Below are 23,872 nucleotides of genomic sequence, written 5' to 3' on the forward strand. Positions count from 1 at the left end.
TCGGATGAAGTGAGCATGAAGTGAGCTGTAGCTCACGAAAGCTTATGCTCAAATAAATTGGTTAGTCTCTAAGGTGCCACAAGTCCTCCTTTTCTTTTTGCGAATACAGACTGACACGGCTGTTACTCTGAAACCTGATTGAATTAGGTGACTAACTTTGGGGTCCATTGTATTGCAAATGCAGTTGTGTATGTATGTTGTTGTGGAATTGTAGGTATTTCCATGTGAAGGGTAAATAGGAAAGCAGCAGAGGGTGATTAGGCAAATTCACTCAGGTTGTGACATCTTCAGCAAAGCCACCCTCCTGAAGAGGTGCATCTACACTAGTTCAAACTGGAGTCTCATAAGAACGGCCATACTGGGTCAGACCAATGGTCCATGTAGCCCAGTCTTCTGACAGTGGCTGGTGCCAGATGCTTCAGAGGGAACGAACAAAACAGAGCAATTATCAAGTGATCCATTCCCTGTCATTCCAGTCCCAGCATCTGCCAGTCAGAGGTTTAGGGACACACAAAGGATGGGGTTACGTCCCTGACCATCCTGACTACTAGCCGTGAATGGACCAATCCTCCATGAGCTACCTAATTCTTTTTTGAACCCAGTTACGCTTTTCGCCTTCACAACATCCCTTACTTTCCAACAGGTTCCACAGGTTGACCGTGCATTGTATGAAGAAGTACTTCCATATGTTTGTTTAAACCTGCTGCCTATTAGTTTTATTGGGGGACCCCTGGTTCTTGTTTTATATGAAGTAATAAAACACACTTCCTTATTCACTTTACGCTATTCATGATTTTATAGATCTCTATCAAATCCCCCTTAATTGTTTCTTTCCTAAGATGAACAGTCCCAGTCTTTTTAATCTCTCCTCTTACGGAAGCTGTTCTATACCCCTCATCATTTTGTTGCTCCTCTCTGTACCTTTTCCACTTCTAATATATTTTTCTTGAGATGGGGTGCCCAGAGATGCATGCAGTAAGTTGCGGGTGTACCATGGATTTATGTAGTGGTATTATGATATTTACTGTTTTACTATCTATCCCTTTCCTAATGGTTCGTCACAGTCTGTTAGCTTTTTTGACTGCTGCTACATGTGAAGCAGATGTTTTCAGAGAACTAGCCCAGTGACGCCAAGATCTCTTTCTTGTGTGGTAACAGCTAATTTAGACCCCATCGTTTTGTAGGTAGAGTTGGGATTATGTTTTCCAATGTGCATTACTCTGCATTTATCAACATTGAATTTCATCTGCCATTTTGTTCCCAGTACCCAGTTTTGTGAGATCGCCTTGTAATGCTTCACAGTCTGCTTTGGACTTAACTATCTTGAGCAATTTTGTATCATCTGCAAACTTTGGCACCTCACCATTTACCCCTTTTCCCAGATGATTTATGAATATGTTGAACAGTACTGGTCCTGGTACAGACCTCTGGGGGACCCTACTATTTACCCTTCTCCACTGTGAAAACTGACAGTTTATTCCTACCCTTTGCTTATCTTTTTACCAATTATTGATCCATGAGAGGACCTTCCCTCGTATCCCATGACTGTATACTTTGTTTAAGAGCCTTTGATGAGGGACCTTGTCAAAAACTTTCTGAAAGACCAAACATACTATATCCACTGGGTCACCCATGTCCATATGTTTGTTGACCCCCCGCCCCACAAAGAATTCTAGTAGAGGCATGATTTCCCTTTACAAAAGCTGTGCTGACTCTTCCCCAACAAATCATGTTCATCTGTGTGTCTGACATTTTTGTTCTTCACTGTAGTTTCAACCAGTTTACCTGTATTAAAGTTGGGCTTATTGGCCTGTAATTGCCAGGATCACTTATGGAGTCTTTAAAAAAATTGATGTTATATTCTGCCACTGACCTGCTCGGTGACCTTAGGCAAATCACTTCTCCTCTCTAAGCCTCAGTTTCTCCATCTGTAAAATTGGGATAATGATGCTGACCTCCTGTGTAAAGAACTTTGAGATCTACTGATGAAAAGCACTAAGTAGGAGCTAGGTGGTGTTACCCACATGTAAATTATGAATATGATAATGATGTCTGAATTTGGACCACCGACATGTGAGACCCTTCCCTCCATGGAAGACTTGTTTCCTTCAGATTCTCATCACGTGGAGCAGAGTGGGGCACAGTGTATCATTTAAGGTCCATATTGGATGAGAACTCTTGGGTACAGTCCTTCTTGAGCTGGAAGGCTGGTTTCCCTGGAGAGGCTCTGATCTTTCCCAGGAAACGCTAAAGCAAGTCTATGGTGGGGGAAAAAGAAAATATGCCCGTTCTGGCCATGTTGTTCTCTCTAAATATGCCCGTTCTGGCTGTGGTGTTCTCTCTGAACCAGCTGTAGAGCAAGTGGAAATGACTAACTCACTTCCCTGTGGGGTGGAAGAGGTGGGTGGGTTGGTTCAGAAAGTAGCTCACTAACTGAACCCTGCAGTGTGGTTCTCAGGGGCTGGCAGTGACCTAGCTCAGACAGGTTTTCTTGGAGGTTCTAGTTCATTTCTCTTACCCGGTAAGCTGTTTTTCTACTCAACAAGTTTGGTATTCTGCCCTGTAGTGCCCTTTGCAACAGCACCCTTGACCATTGGTGCATGGACTGGATGCTCATGTGCAGATATTGTGTTATACTCTGACATTATACTTGTGAGCACCTTGACAGTGAGCTTACACTGATGTCCATGTTGTTCTCTAGCACAACACATAGTATTCGCTTTCCCACCTGGGAAATCCTCAATCCTTTGCTCACAGGAAGCTGCGAGGAGATGAACCGTACTCAAAGGCACTGGTTCTCATTGACGCTAACACCCCTTTATGTTGCCAGAGTGATGTAAAGAGGCCTTAGTAGAAATGAGAATAAAATCCCATCTGTTTTCCTCCTCTGAACTATGGAAAGAGTTTTCTAAATACATTCAGCCTGATTTACACTTGTAAAGAAGAATGTGTCAGGCTTCCACTGAATTATTAGACCTAGGTAGCATAGCCAGAAGTCCACTCTACCACACCATGATGATGGGAGCTATATGAGCATCTAGGTAGCTGGGAGAGCGAGGTCAAATAGACACCATGGTGCCTTGCTACATCTCTTGCCTGTATTAATCATGGTGAGTGTTCCTTGTCTTTATGCCACACAGGTGCATCTTGGGATGGATCAATTATATGTCAGCGTGAATGAAGGACCTGACTACAGGGGCTGTAACAAGACAAATTTGGTTCAATCAGCCTGGAGAATATCTTGTATGTTAACCACATACCTGCATTGAGTTAGATTTTGCAGCATGTGTGTGGGAGGGAGGTCCCTGCACCAATTTGTCCGATTTAATTATAGATGTTCTACCCACCTTCCTAATTGCTTCTTCATTAGGAAGTAGCTTGTTGTTTCTTTAGTTCCCCTAGGAGCTAAAAATAATCCACTTTTGTTTGTTTCTGTAAATATTTTTTTTCTTTTGCCCTTGAGGAGATAATTATTTCTATTGTTGCATGAAGATGGTGGCCAATACAGGAGGAATAATTAGAGCAGATGGCTGTGAATACTTCCCATCTAAAAGACATCTAGGGTAATAAAATAAAAACCCACTTCTTTGTCTCCTCCAAATATGTGCTTTGCTTTCCTTCAGGTGGATTGAAGCGGGGGATGGGGGAGGAAATGGTTTCCCTGGTGAATTAAATTGAGGACCTGTCAAGAGTTCACAGCCCGGAAAGTGAGGTCCCATGTATTCCATCACTAAAATTAAGTGTTTTCAAATGTGCTGTGGAGTCCTGGGTCCATGGCGTGGGGAAATATACACTGTATTCCATCACTTAAAATGTTAACCTTGTCTCTCACTAGTGACTGGGAACAAAAACACTTGCTCTATACTTGCTGGTTAAATGGCAATCTGTCACTACTGCAGGAAAGGCTTCCTCATGTGTGTCAATCTCTCTGATATGGCTGTAGTGTTCCAACCTTTGCTTGTTCACTGCTTCATGACCAGCAGCGGGTAATGGCTACATTACTTAAAGGTGTATTCCCTCCCCCTCCCCCCAATAGATAAGTGGTTGTAAGGATATTTTTGCATGCAGGAAAGCAACGTGGTAGTGGTTATTATTTTGGTATATAGTATTAGCTTTGTGCTCAGCACCTTGAAGACATGTCTAAAGTCAGATAATGAAATCCTGGCTCCAAGGAAGTCAAAAGCAAAACTCCTGTAGAGTCAGGATTTCACTTGGAGTCCCTGTCCCAAAGAGCCTTTCGTTTAAATTCACAATATATAGGATAGACTCTGGGTAAAATAACAAGCAATGCGCTTTAGTTAGGTTTATGGTGGCTATTTACTGTATTAGCGTTTAAGCTTTTGGTCGTCTTTGATCACAGGATCAGGCTTGTTGTCTTTTTGGGGAGTGGCAGTCACTTTCCTTAAAAAACAAAACACTATTAGGTATCTGAGATTAAGTGCACTATATGCTCTATAGCAATCACTTCACCTGCAACTGAGGCCTGGTCTACACTACAGACAGAGAGGATGCATGGGGGGTGGGCATGCGGGGTCACATGCCCCCACAAATTTGCTGCTTGGCTTGTATTGAGCATGCTCACATGGACTGAGCATGTTCCGAAACACTGCTGCAGCTGGTTGCCCTCTCTCTGCCCCCCCCCCCCACTATCAGCTGGCACAGGTTGGCCCTGACTGCAGAGTTAGGTCAACGTAAGGCAGCTTAGTTACTTGGACCTAACTCTGTAAGCGTCTACACTACAATGGGGCTCCCGCCCATGTAAGTCGCTCACTATATCGACTTAATAACTCCACCTCTGTGAGAGGCGGCGCACTTAGGTCGATATGGATAGGGCGATGCAGTGTCTGTGTAGACACTGCGTTATTTACATCACCCGTTGGCTGTCAGCCCCAGGGCGGAGGGGGAGGGGCTCCAGCTGTGAACCCCGCGCCAGGCTCACAGCTCTGGCTGTCAGCCCTAGGGTGGCGGAGCTCCAGCTGTCGGTGCCCTACAATGCCCATTTCAGTCAGTGGAAGCGCTCTTGGTAAGGATGCGCACCACCGAAGAAGGCGCATAATGTGGACGTGAGTCACCGCTTTAATTACTGCGGTGGCTGTGCGTCGACTTAAATAGACTTCATTTTGTAGTGTGGACATGCCCTGAAATAGACACAGTGCTGGGCTGCTCCACAGCAGCAACCCACCCTAACAGTGAAGAGGATGAAGAACAGAAATCTACTTGAAACGGGAGGAGGACGTTACAGAGGGTGTGCAGGATATAATCAGCTGAACTGCAGCGGGGCTAGAGCAACAGGGTGGTTAATATTTTGCATTTCTATAGAACATTTTGTCCCAGGATCTCTCTCTGCTTTATGAAAAGTGAATTAATCCTCATAATAGCTCTGTGAGGTAAGAATGGCTATCCCCACTTAACAGGTGGAGAAACTGAGGCACAGCCATTAAGTGACTTGCACAAATCACACAGCAAGTCAGTGTTAGTGGGAATAGAAGTTAGGATTCCTACTGACCAGACACGCCTCACTCTTTGTTGTCAAAAAAAAGTGTCACAAGCTCTTCAAGGGCCACACATGGTCGGGAGTTCACTTCATCTTTGACATTATACTGCATATAGCCTATTATGTGGCATTGGCTCACTACTGACTCAATGGCCTAGTGTCACCTGTGGTACTGAAGATTTTTTTTTTTTTTAAAGTCACCAGCATGTCCTCAGGAGAACCATCCCTGCTACCTGCAGCTACACAGGCTCTTAGCCGGAATATGGAGTTGGTTGTCAATCACTCGTGCTCACCACTCCCAATCATCCCTGGTAGTGGGATACCATGAAGCTACAATAAAAGGTGGTGGTGGTGGTGCGGGGGGTTTAAAATGTCTTTAAGTAAAAACAGGACTGAAACATGTTAGCATGTTTAGAATCTGGGTCTGGGGTGAATTTTTGTGTTTTGGGTCCATTTGTCGTTATTAGTTCAGCAGTTGTTTGAGACCTCTAGGTTATGAGTGAGTTTAATGTTTACATCAGACAGTGCAGCAGGGACTGCATTGATTTCTCTGTACACTGAGACAAGGATTTTTTTGTATTTTTCTTTACATGCCTCATTTACAATGAGCAGCCGTGGTTACAGCTCCTGACCTATCGCACTGGCATATCTGTAAATGTAAAGACAAGGGCAGAAGGGGAAGATATGTATCTACAGGAAAGGAAGTAGCTCACAAACAAGCCAGTGGTTATAAGTAGAGTTCCATGAAATCTGCACTCCTCCTCTGTTTGGCAGAGGCCCAAATATCAGCTCTGGATCCAGGTCTGGGTGTGTTCAGATCTCAGATTTCTGTTTTGGGCCCACATCACTTCCGCTCGCAGAAAAGCTGGATCAGAACCACCTCTGACGACGGATGAAATGAAAGAACAAAAGACAGCATAAGCAGCGCTCGGCCCCATGCACTCCCTTCCCCTCCCCTCCCACTGGTTCTACAGGCTCATCAAACAAACGTGTCCGGAGAGGCAGTCAGCCATGACCTCGGCCACTGCAGCTGCTGCTGCTCTTCAGTGTTAACAGGAACTGATTATAGAATGACATTGCAGGAGTGCTGGGTTCTAACTAGAACCAAAAAAAGAGTCTCACTTCTATGGAAAACTGTGTGCGGCTATTCTTCGCCTTTCGTGGCCATCACTGAACAAACCGGGAGTGGGAGGGAAGGCTGAGACCTGCTATGGGAGAAAAGGGAGGAACATGGAGTTGTGACACAATGAGCCAGGATGGCTTCTGTGCCCATCTAATACTTGATAAAAAGGGCTACCCTGCTATTTACTCTGCAGCTAGGTAGTAGCTTTCCTTTGAGGGGGCTCTAGGTACTTGACAAATCTTACTAACATCAGTTATAACACCCTCGTGAGGTGGAGGAGTACTGTTGTCACATAGGACAGAACAATACGTAAGGCCCCCTTGCCTTTACCACTATTTGTATTATGGTAGTGCCAAGAGGTCCCATTGCACTGTGTGCTATACAACCACATAAATGAGAGAATGCCTGTCCCAAAGAGCTCATAGTCTAAATAGACAAGACCAAGCGAGTGAGGAAGTGACTGGCCCAAGGTTACAAATCAGTCAGTGGCACAGCCAGGAACTGAACCCCGCTCTCCTGACTCCTAGGCTAGTGCTTATCCACTAGGCCACACTGCCATGTAAGGCCCTTTGTAGCTCTGCTCCTCCCTATTATCGTCTCATGGTTCTTACTGAGTCTCTCATGGCCTCTCAGCTCTTCCAAGGGTACTAGCCTAGACGGCCTGCTTCTCCCACAAGCATCTTGTGCTTTCTTTCATGCTGCCCTTTGCAGGTGGAGCATGCTCCTTGAACTGATCCATCCTTTTTTTCCCCCCTTCAAGTCCCTTCTTCAGACCCATTCCTGCCATGACATTGACAGGATTTTGCCAGCTGGCCAGAGCTAGGCCTTGAGGTTGCGTGGATGGTTGGTATTGATCTATTTGTATATTTAGAGGTTTTTTTTTTAAACTCCACTTCAAAGATTGAGCCATTCAGATGATAAAACTTCCTTATTCTGCCTTGGATAGTTAGACTGTGTGACAGGGTCGGGCCAGATGGCTACAGGAGAGTGATAGAAGGCAGATATATTAGCCCCAGGTTAAGTAGGTCCCTTTTCCCTGGGTAAGGTAACAGGGAAGGTTCCAGAACAATCAGGAACTTTCTGGAAACAATTAAGGCAGACAGGCTGATTAGAACACCTGCAGCCAATCAAGAAGCTGCTAGAATAAATTAAGGCAGGCTAATCAGGGCACCTGGGTTTAAAAAGGAGCTCTCTTCAGTTTGTGGTGTGCATGTGAGGAGCTGGGAGCAAGAGGTACTAGGAGCTGAGAGTGAGAAGGCGTACCATTGGAGAACTGAGGAGTACAAGCATTCTCAGACACCAGGAGGAAGGTCCTATGGTGAGGATGAAGAAGGTGTTGGGAGGAGGCCATGGGGAAGTAGCCCAGGGAGTTGTAGCTGTCGCACAGCTATACCCACCAAGGTAGAGGAAGAACTTTGTCACAACTGTAAATTCCTTGGGGGAAGGAACTAGCACTATGGGGCTCCTAGGTGCTACCATAATACAAATAAACAAAAAGTAATGTCTAGTAGGGTGGTTTATGCCTTTTCTGAGTTTGGTCCTTAGGATGGATGAAGGGTCTTATTTTGTGGACTATTCCCAGCCATAATTGGCTTGGGAAGCATCACTACATCTGGGTTTTTGGCGTCATATGGGATGGCATTGGGAATAGTAGCTGGCCTCTGCCCAGGGGGATTATACTTGTGTTTGTGGGTGGGGGGTGGGGAGGGATGAAAAAAGAGAGACACATTTCATGTTGGAAAGAGAGGACATAAATGAAAAGAGTTGAGGAGTCTGTGTAACATCAACAGACCCTGGTCATTAGCAGGCGGGATCAAACCGCGGCTCTCTGGAGCTTAGTGCATGAGCCTCTACTGCATGAGCTAGAGCCAACTGGCTCTTAGCTATGGCTGTGGAGCAGACTCATTTTATATCTCTCTCTTTAAGTGGTCTCGGTGCCACTAGATGGGACAGAACACCACACCCAGAAGGTGTGTGGGTGACATCTGCACCGTGTGAGACCCTAGGTCCAATGATGAGCTTCTGTTCTCAGGAAGCCAAAATCACAAAGCGACCATTTCTTCTCAATTCCTCTAGAGGCCTACCTACCCAAAAAGTGATACAAGTACTAAACAATAAGAGCAACCACTTTTTTCCATGCCTATCACAACATAAAGGGCCTGTTGAAGTCAGTGGAAAGACCCTTCTTGACTTCAGTGGGTATTGTATCAGGCTCAATAAGAGCCTTGTCTCAGAGGAATGCTCCTAGGTAGGAGGAGGCAAACCATTTGATGGTAACCATATATCAGCCATCACCCCTAATGTACTACACAGAGTGGCCGAGACGCTGTCAGACAGGTAGTTATAAACATTAGGATATTGTTGCATGGGTTGGCCTGCCCTGCCATTTGGCAAAGCAGCATTTGTTCTGCTGAGACATACTGCAAAGCAATGGAGAAGAAATAAAGATGTTTTATACCTCCTCCTTTGCTTGTTCCCCATTGAACAAAAGTTCCTTTAATGTTGGAGATTCCTCATGAAGAGTGAAATATTTACTTTAGCAAGGACCCATGAAAGGCTTGATTTTTCTGAAAACCCTGCTTCCTCATACAACCTATCTGTTTTTTCCATTTCTCTGTTGCTGAGAGAACCTTATTTTCTTTAAAGAGATGAGTATTTATCTAAGGTTCAAGGCATCTACCCTGTCCATACGTGAGTCCCTATTTAAGACGCACTTCTTCCATGTTGCCAACAGTGAAAAGATTTGACTTGTAGGTGCATTGCATATTGTTGCTCCCCTTCTCCTAACCTCTGCCTGTATTTCTCAGTCTGTATTTACATTGTGAGCTTCTCATTGTAGTACCAGCCCTTAAGGATAAGGTGATAATTAACAGTCAAAATGGATTTGTCAAGAATAAATTATGTCAAACCAACCCACTATCCTCCTTTGACAGGGTATCAAGCCTTATGGATGATGTGAAGTAGTAGATGTGATATATCTGGACTTGAGTAAGGCTTTAATACTGCTTCACATGCTTTTCTCATAAACAAACTAGGGAAATATAACCTAGATAAACTTATGAAACAGGTGGGTGCATAACTGGTTGGAAAACTGTACTCAAAGAGTAGTTATCAGTGGTTCACAGTCAAGCAGGAAGGGCATATTGAGTGGGGTCCCACATGGATCTGTCCAAGGTCTGGTTCTATTCAATATCTTCATGAATGATTTGGATAATGGCATAAAGAGTGCATTTATAAAGTTTGTGGAAGATACGAAGTTGGGAGAGTTGCATGTGCTTTGGAGGACAGGTTTAGAATTCCAAGTGATGTTGACAAACTGAAGAGGTGGTTTGAAATAAATAGGATGAAATTCAATAAGGACAAATGCAAAGTACAACACTTAGGAAGGAATAATCAATTGCACAAACACAAAATGGGAAATGACTGCCTAGGAAGGAGTACTGCAGAAAAAGATCTTGGGGTTATAGTAGATCACAAACTAAATATGAGTTAACAATGTAATGCAAAAAAAAAAAAGTGAACATAATTCTGGGCTGTATTATCAGGAGAAACAAGAAATATTTCATCAACTCTACTCAGCACTGTTAAAGTCTCAACTGGAGCATTGTGCCCAGTTCTGGGCACCACAATTCAGAAAAGATGTGGACAAATTGGAGAAAGTTCAGAAGAGAGCAACAAAAAATGACTAAAGGTCAAGAAAACATGAGGTACGAGGAAAGATTGGAAAAAATTGGGTTTGTTTAGTATGGAGAAGAGAAGACCGAGGAGGGACATGGTAACAGTCTTAAAGTACATAAAAGATTGTTTTCAAGAGGAGGAGGATAAATTGTTCTCCTTACCACTGAGGACAGGACAAGAAAGAATGGGCCTAAATTGCAGTAAGGGGGATTTCGGCAAGATGCTAGGAAAAACTCCCTAACTGTAAGGATAGGGTGACCAGGTGTCCGGTTTTCAACCGGAACACCCGGTCGAAAAGAGATCCTGGCGGCTCCGGTCAGCACCGCTGACTGGGCCATTGACTGTGCAGATAGCGGCGCCATACAGTGGGGCTGGCAGGTTCCCTGCTAGCCTCTGCACTGTGCGGCTCCCAAGAAGCAGCCGGCATGTCCCCCGTCTGCCTCCTACATGAGTCGGGGGCTCCATGTGCTGTCCCTTCCCCAAGCCCCACCTCCGCAGCTCCCATTGGCCAGGAGTCTGCGGACAGGGTAGTGCGCAGAGCTGCCTAGCCACGCCTCAGCGTCGGAGCCGGAGAGGGGACATGCCAGTGCTTCCGGGAGCTGCTTGAGGTTAAGAGCTGTCCAGAGCCTGCACCCCTGACCCTCTCCCAGGCTCCAACCCCCTGCCCCAGCCCTGGTCCCCCTCCCACCCTCCAAACCTCTCGATCCCAGCCCAGAGCACCCTCCTGCACCCTAAACCCCTCATCCCTAGCCTCAACCCAGAGCCCGCATCCCCAGCCAGAGCCCTCACCCCCTCCCGCACCCAATCCTCTGAGCCAGCCCAGTGTAAATGAGCGAGTGAGTGATGGTGGGGAAGTAAGCGACAGAGGGAGGAGGAGATGGAGTGAGCCTCGGAGAAGGGGCGGGGCATGGGCGGGGCTGCAGAGTAGGGGCAGGGCAAGGGTATTCGGTTTTGTGCGAGTAGAAAGTTGGCAACCCTATGTAAGGATAGTTAAGCACTGGAACAAATTATGTAGGGAGGTTGTGGAATCTCCATCATTGGATGTTTTTAAGAACAGGTTAGACAAACACCTGTCAGGGATGGTCTAGATAATACTTAGTCCTTCCTTGAGTGCAGGGGACTGGATTAGATGATTTACTGAGGTCCCTTCCAGTCCAACATTTCTGTGATTTCTGTGAATGTGTAGAAAGCACCCACCACATTGTTAGTGCTACTGTAAATAAATAGTACTATCTAGTGTTGACAAATTGTATAGTCAATTGCTTGACCATACTTTAATTCATTATGAAATATACTCAAGAGACTAAATAACCAATGTCAGTCATGTTTATTACTAAAAGCCAATAATAATGTTGTACAGGAGAGAGGTTCTATACGATACCAATCTCCGGGAAGCCGTCTTGTGCAGCATTGCTACATTAACCTTACGCAGAAGGTGTGCACCCAGAGTTACACCTCTAAAGCCATCTTTTTGTACCCTACCAGTTTACAAGTAAAAGATACAGCGTACATCACCTGAAACTAGCGTTTTACCAATCAGTTCTGAACACATGCATTCCAGGTACTAAAGGGCGTGATGGCATCTCCTAGGTTTGTACTAGGCCAAAACAATTATATGTCTTGTCTTCTTCCTTTGGGAGATTCCAGTACTGGCCTGGGAGAATAACTCCCTACCTATTGCTATGATAAAATAATCATATGTCCTGATCCTGACAATTTTCCTATGTACTTAAGCCAAAGCTTACTTCGGGTAATGCAAGGTGTTATGGGATACTTAGCATAAGAGAATAGGATTATAGTAAAGGTAGAAGCCAATTTAGGTTATATAACTACTATACGGTTTGTACTTAATTCTGTTTGTGCTTAATGCACACTAATATACGTGTGGTGCAGGTGATGCATATTAATATGATCTATATGCTAGGTAGCATATATTGGTCAACATTAGCCACTTCTAATGTTCCCACCAGCAAGGAGCCCAAAAAAGGTTTGGTTCTGATAAGGATCCAAGCTGTGGAGACCGGATAGCAGACTTGATGGACTATTAGTCCTGTCTAGTGTAGCAAATTCTTATCTACCTAAATGTTTGTTTTCCAAAATGCACACCTGCCAGGCTCGAAGTGGTGCATGAACAGTCTGTATAAAACATTGGTCAGCAAAAAACAAAACTGATGGCAAGTCAATTGGGGAAAAAAAAACCCTACTTCTACCCTACAAACTACATTTGAATCACTCAAAGGTCTAGCAAAATCTTTAGTGAATAAGTGGCAAAGAGTCCTTACAGACTAACAGACGTATTGGAGCCTAAGCTTTCGTGGGCGAACATCCGGTGTGCCCTGGAAATTTGGGCCTTTTTGAGCCATTGAAATAAACAAAACCCCATCCCTGTCCCCTGGAGAATGCCCTGCCTCTAGTTCCTACTACTGATATCTGGGAACTGTTGTCAGGACCATGCCAGACCATCTGATTTATCAAGATAGCATATGGGGAGAGAGATTCTGAGGTAGACAGGACTGAAGCCACATAGGGCTTCATTGATCAGAATCAGTGTTTTGAATTTCACTCAGAAACAAATGGGTGCAATCTATAGCAAGCAGGTGTAATGTGCTCCAGAGAAGAATAGTCAGTAAGGAAGCAGGCAGGTGCATTTCACACTCGCTGGTGTTGCTGAATCTGCCAGGGTACATGGCCCTCATCACTCTGGTAACTGGGCCCCTCACAGTCATAAAGGGTTTTATCTTCACAACACCCTGTGAGGTAGGGAAGTATCATCCCCATTTCACACATGGAGAACTGAGACGGGGTAGACTGTGATTTGCCCAAAGCCAACCAGGGAGTCTGTGGATGAACCCAGGTTTCTTGAGTCCTTTTCATGCCCTGTCTACTACATCAATCTTTTCACCCTCTAGAGAAGCCACATATATCCTGTGTTACACTAATCCAGTCTGATGGTAACAAGCACATGGATTACTGTGGTGCATATGCTGTAAATATTGACTAATCCTTGCAGTACCTCTCGAGGTAGGTCTATTGCTAGACATGCTATCTAGCATTTCCTCTAAGGTCTGTCCAGGCCTAACCTTTGTGGTGAGTCTAGATCCATTTTTGAAGTAGACTGTGAGTTGAGTCTAGATATTGTAGTGGAGAAAACACACACCAAGAAACTTGGATTCCCTCCTCTCTCTTCTATATAACAAAGGGGGAGTGGGCTGGATATTGGGGGGAGGGGAGGGAAGAGGGGCGGGAATATACAGCGCAATGAGCCTAGCAGAAAAGACTGGAGTAAATGAACTTCACTTAAGGTATGCCAGGTAAAACTTGGGTCCATTCTCCCCTGACAAGTATTTCCATGCTTGGTGACAACAGGAGGTTGGGACAAGGACCTGCATGACCACACTTATAATTTGTTTTAAAGTTATTTCCAGTTTCATAATTTAAAAAAAAATCTAAGGTCAATTTTAAGACCCTTATTTTCTTTTTCAGAGGCACCTCCCCCTCCAATTCTGCGGCCGATGGTCTAAGAACTCCAGCTGGCTTGATGGGCACTTGCCACAAGATGGCGCTAATGTCACAGTAGAAAGAGGCCAGACGCTGCTGCTGGATACCACCACTGGCATCCTCAACTTTCTGCACGTCAAAGGTCTGAGGAGGTTTTTGTCTGTTTGTTTCTTGCAGGCTGTAGCGTTTCATTCTCTCCTCCCTCTCCCCGCCCCCCAATCAAATAAACTGTGCCAAGGCACCTGGTCAGACAGGAGTGTCAAAGACAGAGCATCAGTGTTTGGTAAACATAGTGAGGATGGGTGGAGGGATCTGTTTAATTATTCTGTATGCAGAAAGTATCGTTTATGCCGTTTGAGGCATAATGACAATATGAGTAGGACTAGACTACTGAAAGCAGAGCTCTTCTGCACAGCCATCAGGGATAATAGTGGTACTGGTAACAATAATCACCTATGTCTTGTGTGGTATCTTTGATGCAAGTGTGTTGGAAAAGCCTTTACAGAACTAATGATGTTGTTACAGAATTATAGGCTACAGTTACAGAATGTAATAAATAATCCATGATCCTAGCACTCCGTTAGTGTTGTGTAAATAATACAGCACAATTAAGAGAGAAAGCATCAGGCCTGTAGTACTTACATACCCCGAGTCAAATTCAGATTTGGTGTAAATAGATGCAGCTTGGTTGGAGTCAATACACAATTAAGGACAAAAATAACCTGCCATTCACCAGTAGAAACATTTCCATCCTCAAAATGAAGGCCCCAATCCTGCACACCCTTCTGCACATGCTTAAGTTTAAGCACATGCGTAAATGTTTTCAGGATTGGGGCCTAAAAAGTAAGCAAAGGACTTTGTGTTGTGTTTTAAATGCTTACACTTAATGGTTTGTAAAAGAGATTTCTTAACAAATGTCATAGGTATTAAGGCCCAAATCTCAAAGGCATTTAGGCTCCTAACTCCCATTGAAATCGATGGGAGTTGGGCATCTAAATATCTTTGAGGATCTGTGGCTAAACCTTCATTGAGGACTACAGATGCAAGGAATGTGATATTTTAATGTATTTTAACTCAGTTTTGAGTTAACAGACGATAAAGAAATCTGAAAATGGAAAGAACTTTCCTTCCCACTTCTATCCCTTTATCAGCGATCTCCCAGAATAGTGGGGTGGAATTTTATCAGGTTTTCTTCCACCTGAACAAAGAAAATAAATATTTTAATCAAGCTGGGGGTGAGATCAAGCATGAAAATGTTTTAGCCAAATCCTCCCCTCCTCCCCACCAAACTCCTGCTGAAAGTTCTAAGCCTCTGAAAATAGGTTCTTGGTAATGAATGAGTCGTTTTCAGCCCAAATGAGATTATCCTGCTGGAATGCATATCTGTATCACAAGTATGAGGTGGTCTGAACTAGAATGCAGGATCCAAAATCCTAGCAAGTTTGGATCCAAATCTGGGTCTAAACTTTGTGGTTCAGCCCAAACCTATGAAATAGATCCAGAGCAAGAAACTGAATAAGAAAGGAAGGTCAGACACAACTCTGAACCATGGGCTTGATCCATAAGCCCAGTGAATTTGATGGGAGTCTTTCCATTATTTTCAGTGAAGTTTGGAAACAGGGTCTTTGTGGCTTGGACTCGTATTCAAAAGCAATTTTTTCCCTCTCCATCATGCTCCTTTTCATTCTCAAACAAGCCCATTCAGCTGACCCACACAATATGGTAGGTACGGTACAGTTATTAAACCAACATTAGACTATTTTAGACCCAGTGACTCTGAGAAGGGCATTTATGATACCAAGCACACTTGGTTCTCTTGTATTACAGTAATTTAGATGGAATAAATGGGCTGAAAGAGTCAAAGGTGTTAACATGACCCTGAAACTATCCAACATTAAACAGTTTTAAACAGGGTTCAGGGTTTTATAACCAGATACCTCAGCCTGCTTAGTACCATGGCAAACATACCATTAAAAATCTTTTAAGTTCTTTATTAATGATACAGAAAAGAAGGGAAAACAATTAAAGCATTTGAAATGTAAAGTGTTATGTGAGGCTTTCATTTTAATCAGGTCCGTTTTTCCCTTTCCCATTAGCTGTAAACAGATTTTATAAGGAAAAACCCCCTGTATGACAGTATTTTAGATCAGAGGTTCTCACAACAGTTTTAGTGGCCTCAGAGTGGGATGGCCAAGTCTTGCTGGTGGCTGATCTGACTATTTTCCTTACAATACTTCTGTACTTGTTGAAAAGCAGCAAACCCGTTCCTGTAAGTGGCAGTGAGGAAGGATTCCCCTGTGCTCAGACTCACCCCACATCACCGATGGAGCTCTTGATGCTAATAAGATGGCGTGATACTGGCAGGCTGCATGCACCACATGGGAACACAGATAGAAGCCCCCTGGTAGGGCATGGCCTCTACACACTGGGGCTGGGCGGTAGGAAGTAGAGATCCCCCTTTAGCTCACCTGGACTTTGCTCCTATTCTTGTGCTCAGAGCTTGTCATGGAGTGAGAGCCCCTCACCATGACAGGGAGCTGCCAAGCCCTGCAGCAGCCTAGAGTCATTGACCTGCTGTAGTAGCTAGAGCAACTGTGAATAGTGAGTGCAGCCCCAGATGCGGGAAACGCTGATCGATCTCTGTCCCTGTCTCCCATGGCCATTCAGTGAAAGACTGCCCCAGGAAGGTGGGTTGGGCACTCACCGGCCGTCTGCAGCGTCCCAGACTGCCGGTGCAGGGGAGCTGCCCAGGAAATATCCTGGTGACCAAACGCCGCAGCCATCTCCACTGACAAGAGCTGCCTCTGGTGCCATGCACGTGTCTCCAGAGGCACTGCCTGGAGGCCCCAAGAAGGCTGCATGGTGCAGGGCGCCGATCCTTGCTGGCAGCACCAGCGCAAACACCAAGGCAGAGCATCTGACTGCCCTTGAAGCCAGCCATTCAGGAGCAACAGATGCGTGCTGCAGGGAGGGACTGCTGCTTTGCCCCCCAGTCTCTGCCCATGCTTTGGTGGCTGCAAAAAAATCCACCGGTGGCTGCATGCAAGAAACGCAGATGGTGATAACTGTACTTTTGGGGATAAAGAGAAGAAGTTAGTTGAGATGGGCTGGAGCTGTTGTTGTTGCTATTGAGGTTTGATCCTGTTTTTTAGAAAACAAAACAAGACACACACACCCAAGAGGGACATGGAAAAAACAGCAAAGAGAAAATGCAGCTTCTCTCTCAGGTGTTGACTCTCACTTGCAGACTCAGTGCTGGAGAAACACAAGCCCAGCTGGAGAAACACAATCCCAGCAGACAGTCTCGGAGTGGCTGATAAGACCTGGCAAACTTGTGCCATCATTGGGCCATTTGGGGCATTGCTTTTAAATACCTCTCTTGGGTGACAGGCTTACAGCAGTATTGCAAAATATAGTGGTGGCTGGCTAAGCCAGAGCGTTATTAAACAGAACACACATGGGGGAAGGGATTACATGGTCTTACATCCCAGGTGGCATTTGGGATTTAGCTGGTGGAGGTGGCATCTAGGTTCTTCTCTCTTGTCCGGTTTTCTCAGGATGAAGAAGACACAATGATGTCCCACTGGATCCCGGGGTCTCAGGAGACAGCAGGGGTGGCAGCCATGATGGTGAAGCTCGCTCCTTCCCCTTCTTTCAGTCAGTCCGTGGCCACGGTAGACATCATCTTCCCCAAAAAGTCTTTTCCTGAGGACTGCCAAGGAAGTGTTGGGTGGAATAGTCCATCCCCCTATTATTTTGTCCAACAATTAGGTCTAATTTCCAACAAACCAATTTTGTTTAACTGGTGTTAACTTGTTTACCAGGCATGAGGTTAACACAGTTCTGGTGTTATATCAGGAGGCCTTTTCATTTGTATTAATTTAGCTCTTCTGTCTCCCTTTTGCACCTCTTCCCATCAACGTGGCCCTACACACATAGCTGGATAACCTTCTCTTGGCTTTGGACAGGAGTCCTTTGCAGTGATCCTCCCTCTGGCCTTCAATACCATCAGTCATAGGATCCTGTTGAGGCACATACAGGGGCACATCAGCCAACAGCCACTGCAGTCATTGCTGATATGGGTTGAGTTTGAACTGGTACCCTAGAAGTGGCAAGTTTTTTTATCTTTGTCCAGTCTTCTGTGTCATCCAGTCACCTTTTGCAGATCCCCCTCATACCCATTATTTTCCTCGTTTATAGACTGGCTGCGATGCTTGGTTATCTGAGCCATTGTTTGTTATGCTCAGTCCATTTGGGCTGTGCATGATGATACTATTTGCAGGCAGTTTCTAGTTCATATTTTCTTTTTTTAATCAGACAGAGACATTACAATTAAAATACCGTAAAAGTGATTCTAGCAGTATTGCAATAAGCATGTTTTTTAATTAAAGAAAGAACATGGGATGTACAAATAGTACCAGCTAATGGGAAGTTGCATCCAATGTATATTTTAATTGAGTTTTAAAGAGACTGGGGGGAAAGGCAGTCCTGTCTCTCTTTATTGCTCTGTGATGAGATCTCTAGGTTGTTACAATGATGTGCATCAAGTCTGGATTAATTATAGTCAATGGATCATAAAATTCCACCTGTCTTGGAAGAAAGGAGGGACATATTTTTTCTTTTTCTTTTTTTTAACAAGAACTCAGTGTTTTTCAATGGAATTCAACTTGTAGGACAAGAAATTCCCTGCAGGGGAATTTTGAGGCCTTTACAACTGTAGCAATTGGACAGCTTTTCTATTTCTTTCCCTTAATTGTAAATCCTGATTTGTGGCTAAGTGTAGGGCACATGCATCTATTTTAACCCCTGTTTTGTCTGGGATTGCAACATGTATATTAGACTCCTAGGGCGCTCGTTCGCTAACTAAATTGATTTTCCGCATGTTTGATAGCTGCCAAGACTCCTCCAAGGCTTCCCAGGCTGAACTCCAGCAGATCAGTGGAAGCTAATCCCAGTCCTCCTAACAAAAGGAACTGTATATGGCTCCTGCAAAGATCAGACTGGAAGCTTAGGCAGCATGGTCCCCTCCTTCCTCCACTCACTGGCATGGAGAAGTCCAGTGTCTGCAAGAAGATGCTGCTGCTAATTATCTGAGCAAAAGCTCTCTTGAGTCCTCCTAGATCTATCCTAGGTCCTTCTATTGCCCCCATTCCCACAGGATTTTATAATCCTTAATGCATTTGTCCTCACAAAGCCCCTGTGAGGTTGGGCAGTGCTACTAGCCCCTTTTCACAGATGGGGAACTGAGGCCCAGAGAGACTCTCACTTCCTCAAGGCTACAGAAGAAGTCTGTGGTGGGACAAGCCAGGTCTGTTGAATACCAAACTAGAGCTCTGACTGCTGGACCATTCTTCCTCTCAAGCGTTAAACCTTGCTAATCTGTAGACAAAAGACGATGCATTAAGGTATGGCCTACACTAGGACTTGAGATAGAGCCCCATTGTGCTATGCACTATGCAAAATGCTTAGGGGGGAGGGATAGCTCAGTGGTTTGAGCATTGCCCTGCTAAACCCAGGGTTGTGAGGTCAATCCTTGAGGGGGCCATTTAGTGATCTGGGGCAAAAATTGGGGATTGGTCCTGCTTTGAGCAGGGGATTGGACCAGATGATCTCCTGAGGTCCCTTCCAACCCTGATATTCTATGATTCTTAGTAAGAGACCTTCCCTGCCCTTGCAAGCTTACGATTTAAATAGATGAGACAAATGTAGCATGGCAGAAACGGATACAAACAGAATATTAGTAATTGAGGCACAGAGAACTTCAGTGACTCGGCCCACAATGACACAAGCAGTCTGTGACTGAGCCAGGAATTGAACACTGACTGCTCAGAGTCAGTCCAGGGCACTGCTACAAGACCATCCTCCCTTGCTAAAAGCAAACTGTTTTGCCTGAGCTGGTCTCCAGCAGGTTGAAATGTCCAAGCAGCTGCCTGTTTCTAGATTAGAGCTGGATTAAGGCTCTGGTTCAGCAAAGCACTTGTGTCCAGGTTTAACTTTTAAGTGAGAGTAGTCACATTGACTTCAGGGGGACTAATCATGTGCATAACTGCTTTTCTGGATTGCGACCTTTGTAAAATCAAGATTGGATTTCTTTTAAAGATATGCTGTAGTTCAAAAGGAATTATTTGGGGGAAGTTCTATGGCCAGAGTTGTACAGGAGGTGAGATCACAATGGTCCCTTCTGGCCTCGGAGTCTATGATTCTATGAAATGAGCGCAGGTTCAGTTCTGCAGATCAAACACCCCTTTCACATCAGTTCCCTTCTTGTGATTTTTTTTTTTACCTTGGAGCCTTTGTGAGGCTTTCCCCAAAGCATTATCCTACCACAGGAGCCTAACATGTCTTTCCTCTGGAGCTCAGGTGTTGGGATTTGGAAGCCCCTCAGACTATCACCTTCACCTATTTTGTCTCCTGGTCTGACTGGCCTTCCCTGAGTAGCTGCATTGTGTATCCTTGGGTAATACAGATTGTGACGTATACAGCTGAGTGACTTTCATCCAGATTTCCAAGGCATCTACTGTAACATACCTTGTTCTGGTGCAACCAGTAATATCCACACACTCCATTGTAACCTCTCTTCCTCCCTGTTTGGCTGTCCCTTTCTTTGGCTCATACTGTAGATGTGATCAAGTGTCTGTGATGCCATCTCAGTGCTGGCAGAGTAGGGGGACTTCCTCTAGACGAGATGGTGCTTGCAGCGTTATGCAGGCTGGTGATCTAAATCACCATTGCTTGGCACCTGTACTTCAAGGAAAGAGGCCACCCAGCTTGCAAGGAGCACATGGCATCTGAACAGATGGGCATGAATGCACCCAGCCAGAAAACATGGGCATCGGTCCTGGGAGATGATTTCTAACGGAGAACATTCAAGCAGCTGCCTCTCTCTAGCTCAAGGCTGGATTAAGGCCCCAATCTAGCATAGCTCTTGAGCACACACTTAATGTTAAAACACATGAGTAGTACCATTGACTTAAGTGGTACTGCCTATGCACTTGAAGCTAAGCATATATTCAAGTGCTTTGCTGGATTGGGACCTAAATGTGTGTGGGGAGAATGCACTCTGTGGCATGTACAGTGAGTTTTGGCCTCTTTTGGTTCAGACAGCTTTGGGGGCAGAGTCAATGTAATGAGCGCTTCGCTCCTTTGTGTCTTGCTCTGTAGGAGCCCAGGATGCAGTGAACTTGTGTTGCTCATCCGTGTTTCATGTGAGCATGTCCAAAGGGTGCACGCAACAGGGTTCATAAAATTAGTATCTTGTCCTTAATTAAGGCCGATAAATGAAGTCTATGAAAAGAGCGCAGGAGGATCTACATAGCAGGATCTTTCTTTTCATTCTAGTTTGCTCCCAGCAGGCACCCCCTTGGAGGCTGAGAACAAGCATATCAAATGCATTGCCAGCACGCTGCAGTCTTGTTATGCACGATCAGTTGTTTGAAGAAAGATGTTCTGGCTCTAGCCATTTCCTCCTGCTGTTTGCCATTTGGGGATGCATGCCAGGAACATAATTTGTGAGGTTCAGCACATCTCAAGGGGGTTCTAGTGGGATCATCATAAAACACAATGGTGAAGAGAGCTGAGAATAACAAGTCCAGGGGTCCGGGAACATTGGTCATATAGGGCCAAAGCCTATGATACAAAACTCCTTCCTCGTATACCGATGGTAGGATACAACCCTTGTGCAGAAGAGAGCGGACATGTCCATTGAGGAGGTGACCTTTCAAATAGCAGCAGATGCTTTTCCATTAGGCAAAGGGCATTCTACTGGATTTTTCATTTATACAATAGTTAAGAGGATGCAGTTGATATAATTGTGTGTGTCTGTATATATGTGTATCTGTGTGTATACACACACACACCCCTTTCCTGTGTGACACTGAAATTATTGATTATAAAACAATTCTCTTAAAAATTACTTTACATCTTTTGTTTACATTTAGCACTTCACTCAGCTTGTGTAGGGAAGCTGGATTGGATCTGGTGAAAGTCACTTTCATCCTTTTCCCTGCACAATCTAATTATAACCTACATCCAAATTTACAGGCATTTATGTCCAAACTTATTTTAACTATGGTACTTATTTTAATGAGACATTTCATTTAAAGAATACAATATTTCTCTTAAAGGTATAATAATATTGAGGCTGATTGCTTATAACATCAAAGCAAAACAGGGTCCTCAATGAGTGCTTTCCTCTGTGTTTGGGAAATCCCTAAAACATTTGGAATGCTACCACAAACTAAATATTAATGAGAAAGATGGGGTTGAACTCAACACCCTGTGTATGGACAATGAGAATCTCCATAATCATGAGGATTAAAAACAGACAAACATTTTGGAAGGGATAAAAAGCCTCATACTACAAGGCATAACTCATTCTCTAACTAACAGGGATCAGTCAAAGCTTTCCTTGTGGGTAGGTTATCTTATCACTTCCAACTCTTGAGGTTCTTGCACCTTCCTCAGAAGCATCTATTGGAGACAGGGTACTGGATTAGGTGGACCTTGAGACTGAGCCAGTTTGGTATTCTTTTGTTCCAGCCCAAGACACTCTATGAAATGAAGAGGTATCATATTGCATTTCCACCTCCTCTCCATTTGCTCTTGTTTTCCTTTGTTTCACATAAGACTTCAGAGCAGAAATATCTGTCTATCCCGCACCAGTCCCTTCATCATTCTTCTGGTGCAGTCGGTGGTTCAAGTGAAAGAGTACCTAAGTGGACCCTATCTTATTTTCTGGTTTGTTTTCTTTACTGTTATATCAGTTTTTCTAGCTGTTGGTTGGATTTCTTTTCCATCTGGGAAAGGGGGCAGTGCCTCAGATTTAGTTTTTTTTTTTTTTTTTTTAAAAGAGGATGGGAAAAAAATTCTTTCCAGGCCTGGAGGTGAAGGCCAATTGCTGGTTTAATCGAGACAAGTGATGGTTTTGATGTTCTCACCAAACATCAAATAGCCTCAGAATGTTTCTTTTCTCTCCCATTTGAAAGAGATGTGTTTGGTCTCCATATCACAGCACAGAAGAGATTATGGGTTTAATTGTATTTATTTGAATTGGTGGGGAGGCTACCATAACAATAGTTGATTGATTTTTATAAAATTACCCCAAGGTCCCTTGTAGGACATTCCAGGCTCTCTTGTGCAGCCATAACAAACAATGTAAGGGCATAAGTGCTAGTAAGTTTGTATATAGGTTATAATTAAATGACTCAAATGACTGAGCCTGAATATTTGCCAGTCTTTGCTTTTAACTGTTATTAAGCTGTTGTTTCTTAACTCCCAAGGATTCGTTGTCTCTGCTCTTGGACTGATTTTCAGAAGGACTTGGCTTCTGTTGGCTTCAGTGATAGGTGTGGGGGCTCCGCAGTTTTGAAAATATCAGGTGTTAGGGTTCAGTTCTGCTCTGTAGGGATGAGAGTGGCCTGCCAAGGCAGGCAAGAGCTGCGAGAGCAGACTTCAGGGGAGAAGAGGGGGAAGAGAAGCTCCAGGACTGAATTTTGTTTTGAATGTTATATAAACAAAATAGACTGTGAGAGAAGGGAGTGTTATTAGACAAAAGGATTGTGCAGAGTTTATTAAGGTTTCTGAAGAGGAGAAACTGAGGCAGGGAGTCACAGAGCGACTCCAAGTGACGAGGGTGGTGCTTGGGATGCGGCTGACCCTGTAACAGCATGCGCGCGCGTGCACACACGCACATTTTTAGAAGAAACCAACTGTGATTTGTTAGAAAGTTCGCTGGGGATTGTTCATAGAATATACACATTCAAAAGTGGTGACATGCCTATCAACGCCCTTTGGAACACATCACCTTTTAGCTGCTTCAGGTCACCCATTCATTGTCTGTCTTTGTCGTCTTAGGTTTTTGAGGCAATGACCATGTCTTCTTGTATATTCACATGGCACCTAGCCCAGTGTTGCCTTTGTATATCTTTAACTTCCAGCCATTGGAATTGTACTTGCTCCCATCAGATTATGGGAAAGCCATTTTCGTGAAAAGGCCAGATTGCAAACCCCCTTTCTCGCACTAGTGAGCTGGTACTCATATGAGTAGTCCCATTGGCTTCAGGGGCTAGAGATGAGAGAAC

The 23,872-nt window shown here is 44.5% G+C and overlaps 1 protein-coding gene across 11 annotated transcripts in view; it reads left to right on the forward strand.

The window, feature by feature from the left end:
- Positions 1 to 23,872, forward strand: part of PKHD1 (PKHD1 ciliary IPT domain containing fibrocystin/polyductin) — a 417,278-nt gene that overhangs the window by 122,422 nt on the left and 270,984 nt on the right. For all 11 annotated transcript variants that reach the window (XR_007356005.2, XR_007356007.2, XM_048845758.2 and 8 more), the window contains one exon: positions 13,779 to 13,935. Coding sequence is in view for 9 of the 11 variants with exons in the window: in XM_048845758.2 (XP_048701715.2) it covers positions 13,779 to 13,935 (157 nt within the window). In the remaining 2 variants the exon portion in view is untranslated. The remainder of the gene's footprint in view (positions 1 to 13,778; positions 13,936 to 23,872) is intronic.

The sequence above is a fragment of the Caretta caretta genome, chromosome 3, assembly GCF_965140235.1.
Source record: "Caretta caretta isolate rCarCar2 chromosome 3, rCarCar1.hap1, whole genome shotgun sequence".
Classification (NCBI taxonomy): domain Eukaryota; kingdom Metazoa; phylum Chordata; order Testudines; family Cheloniidae; genus Caretta; species Caretta caretta.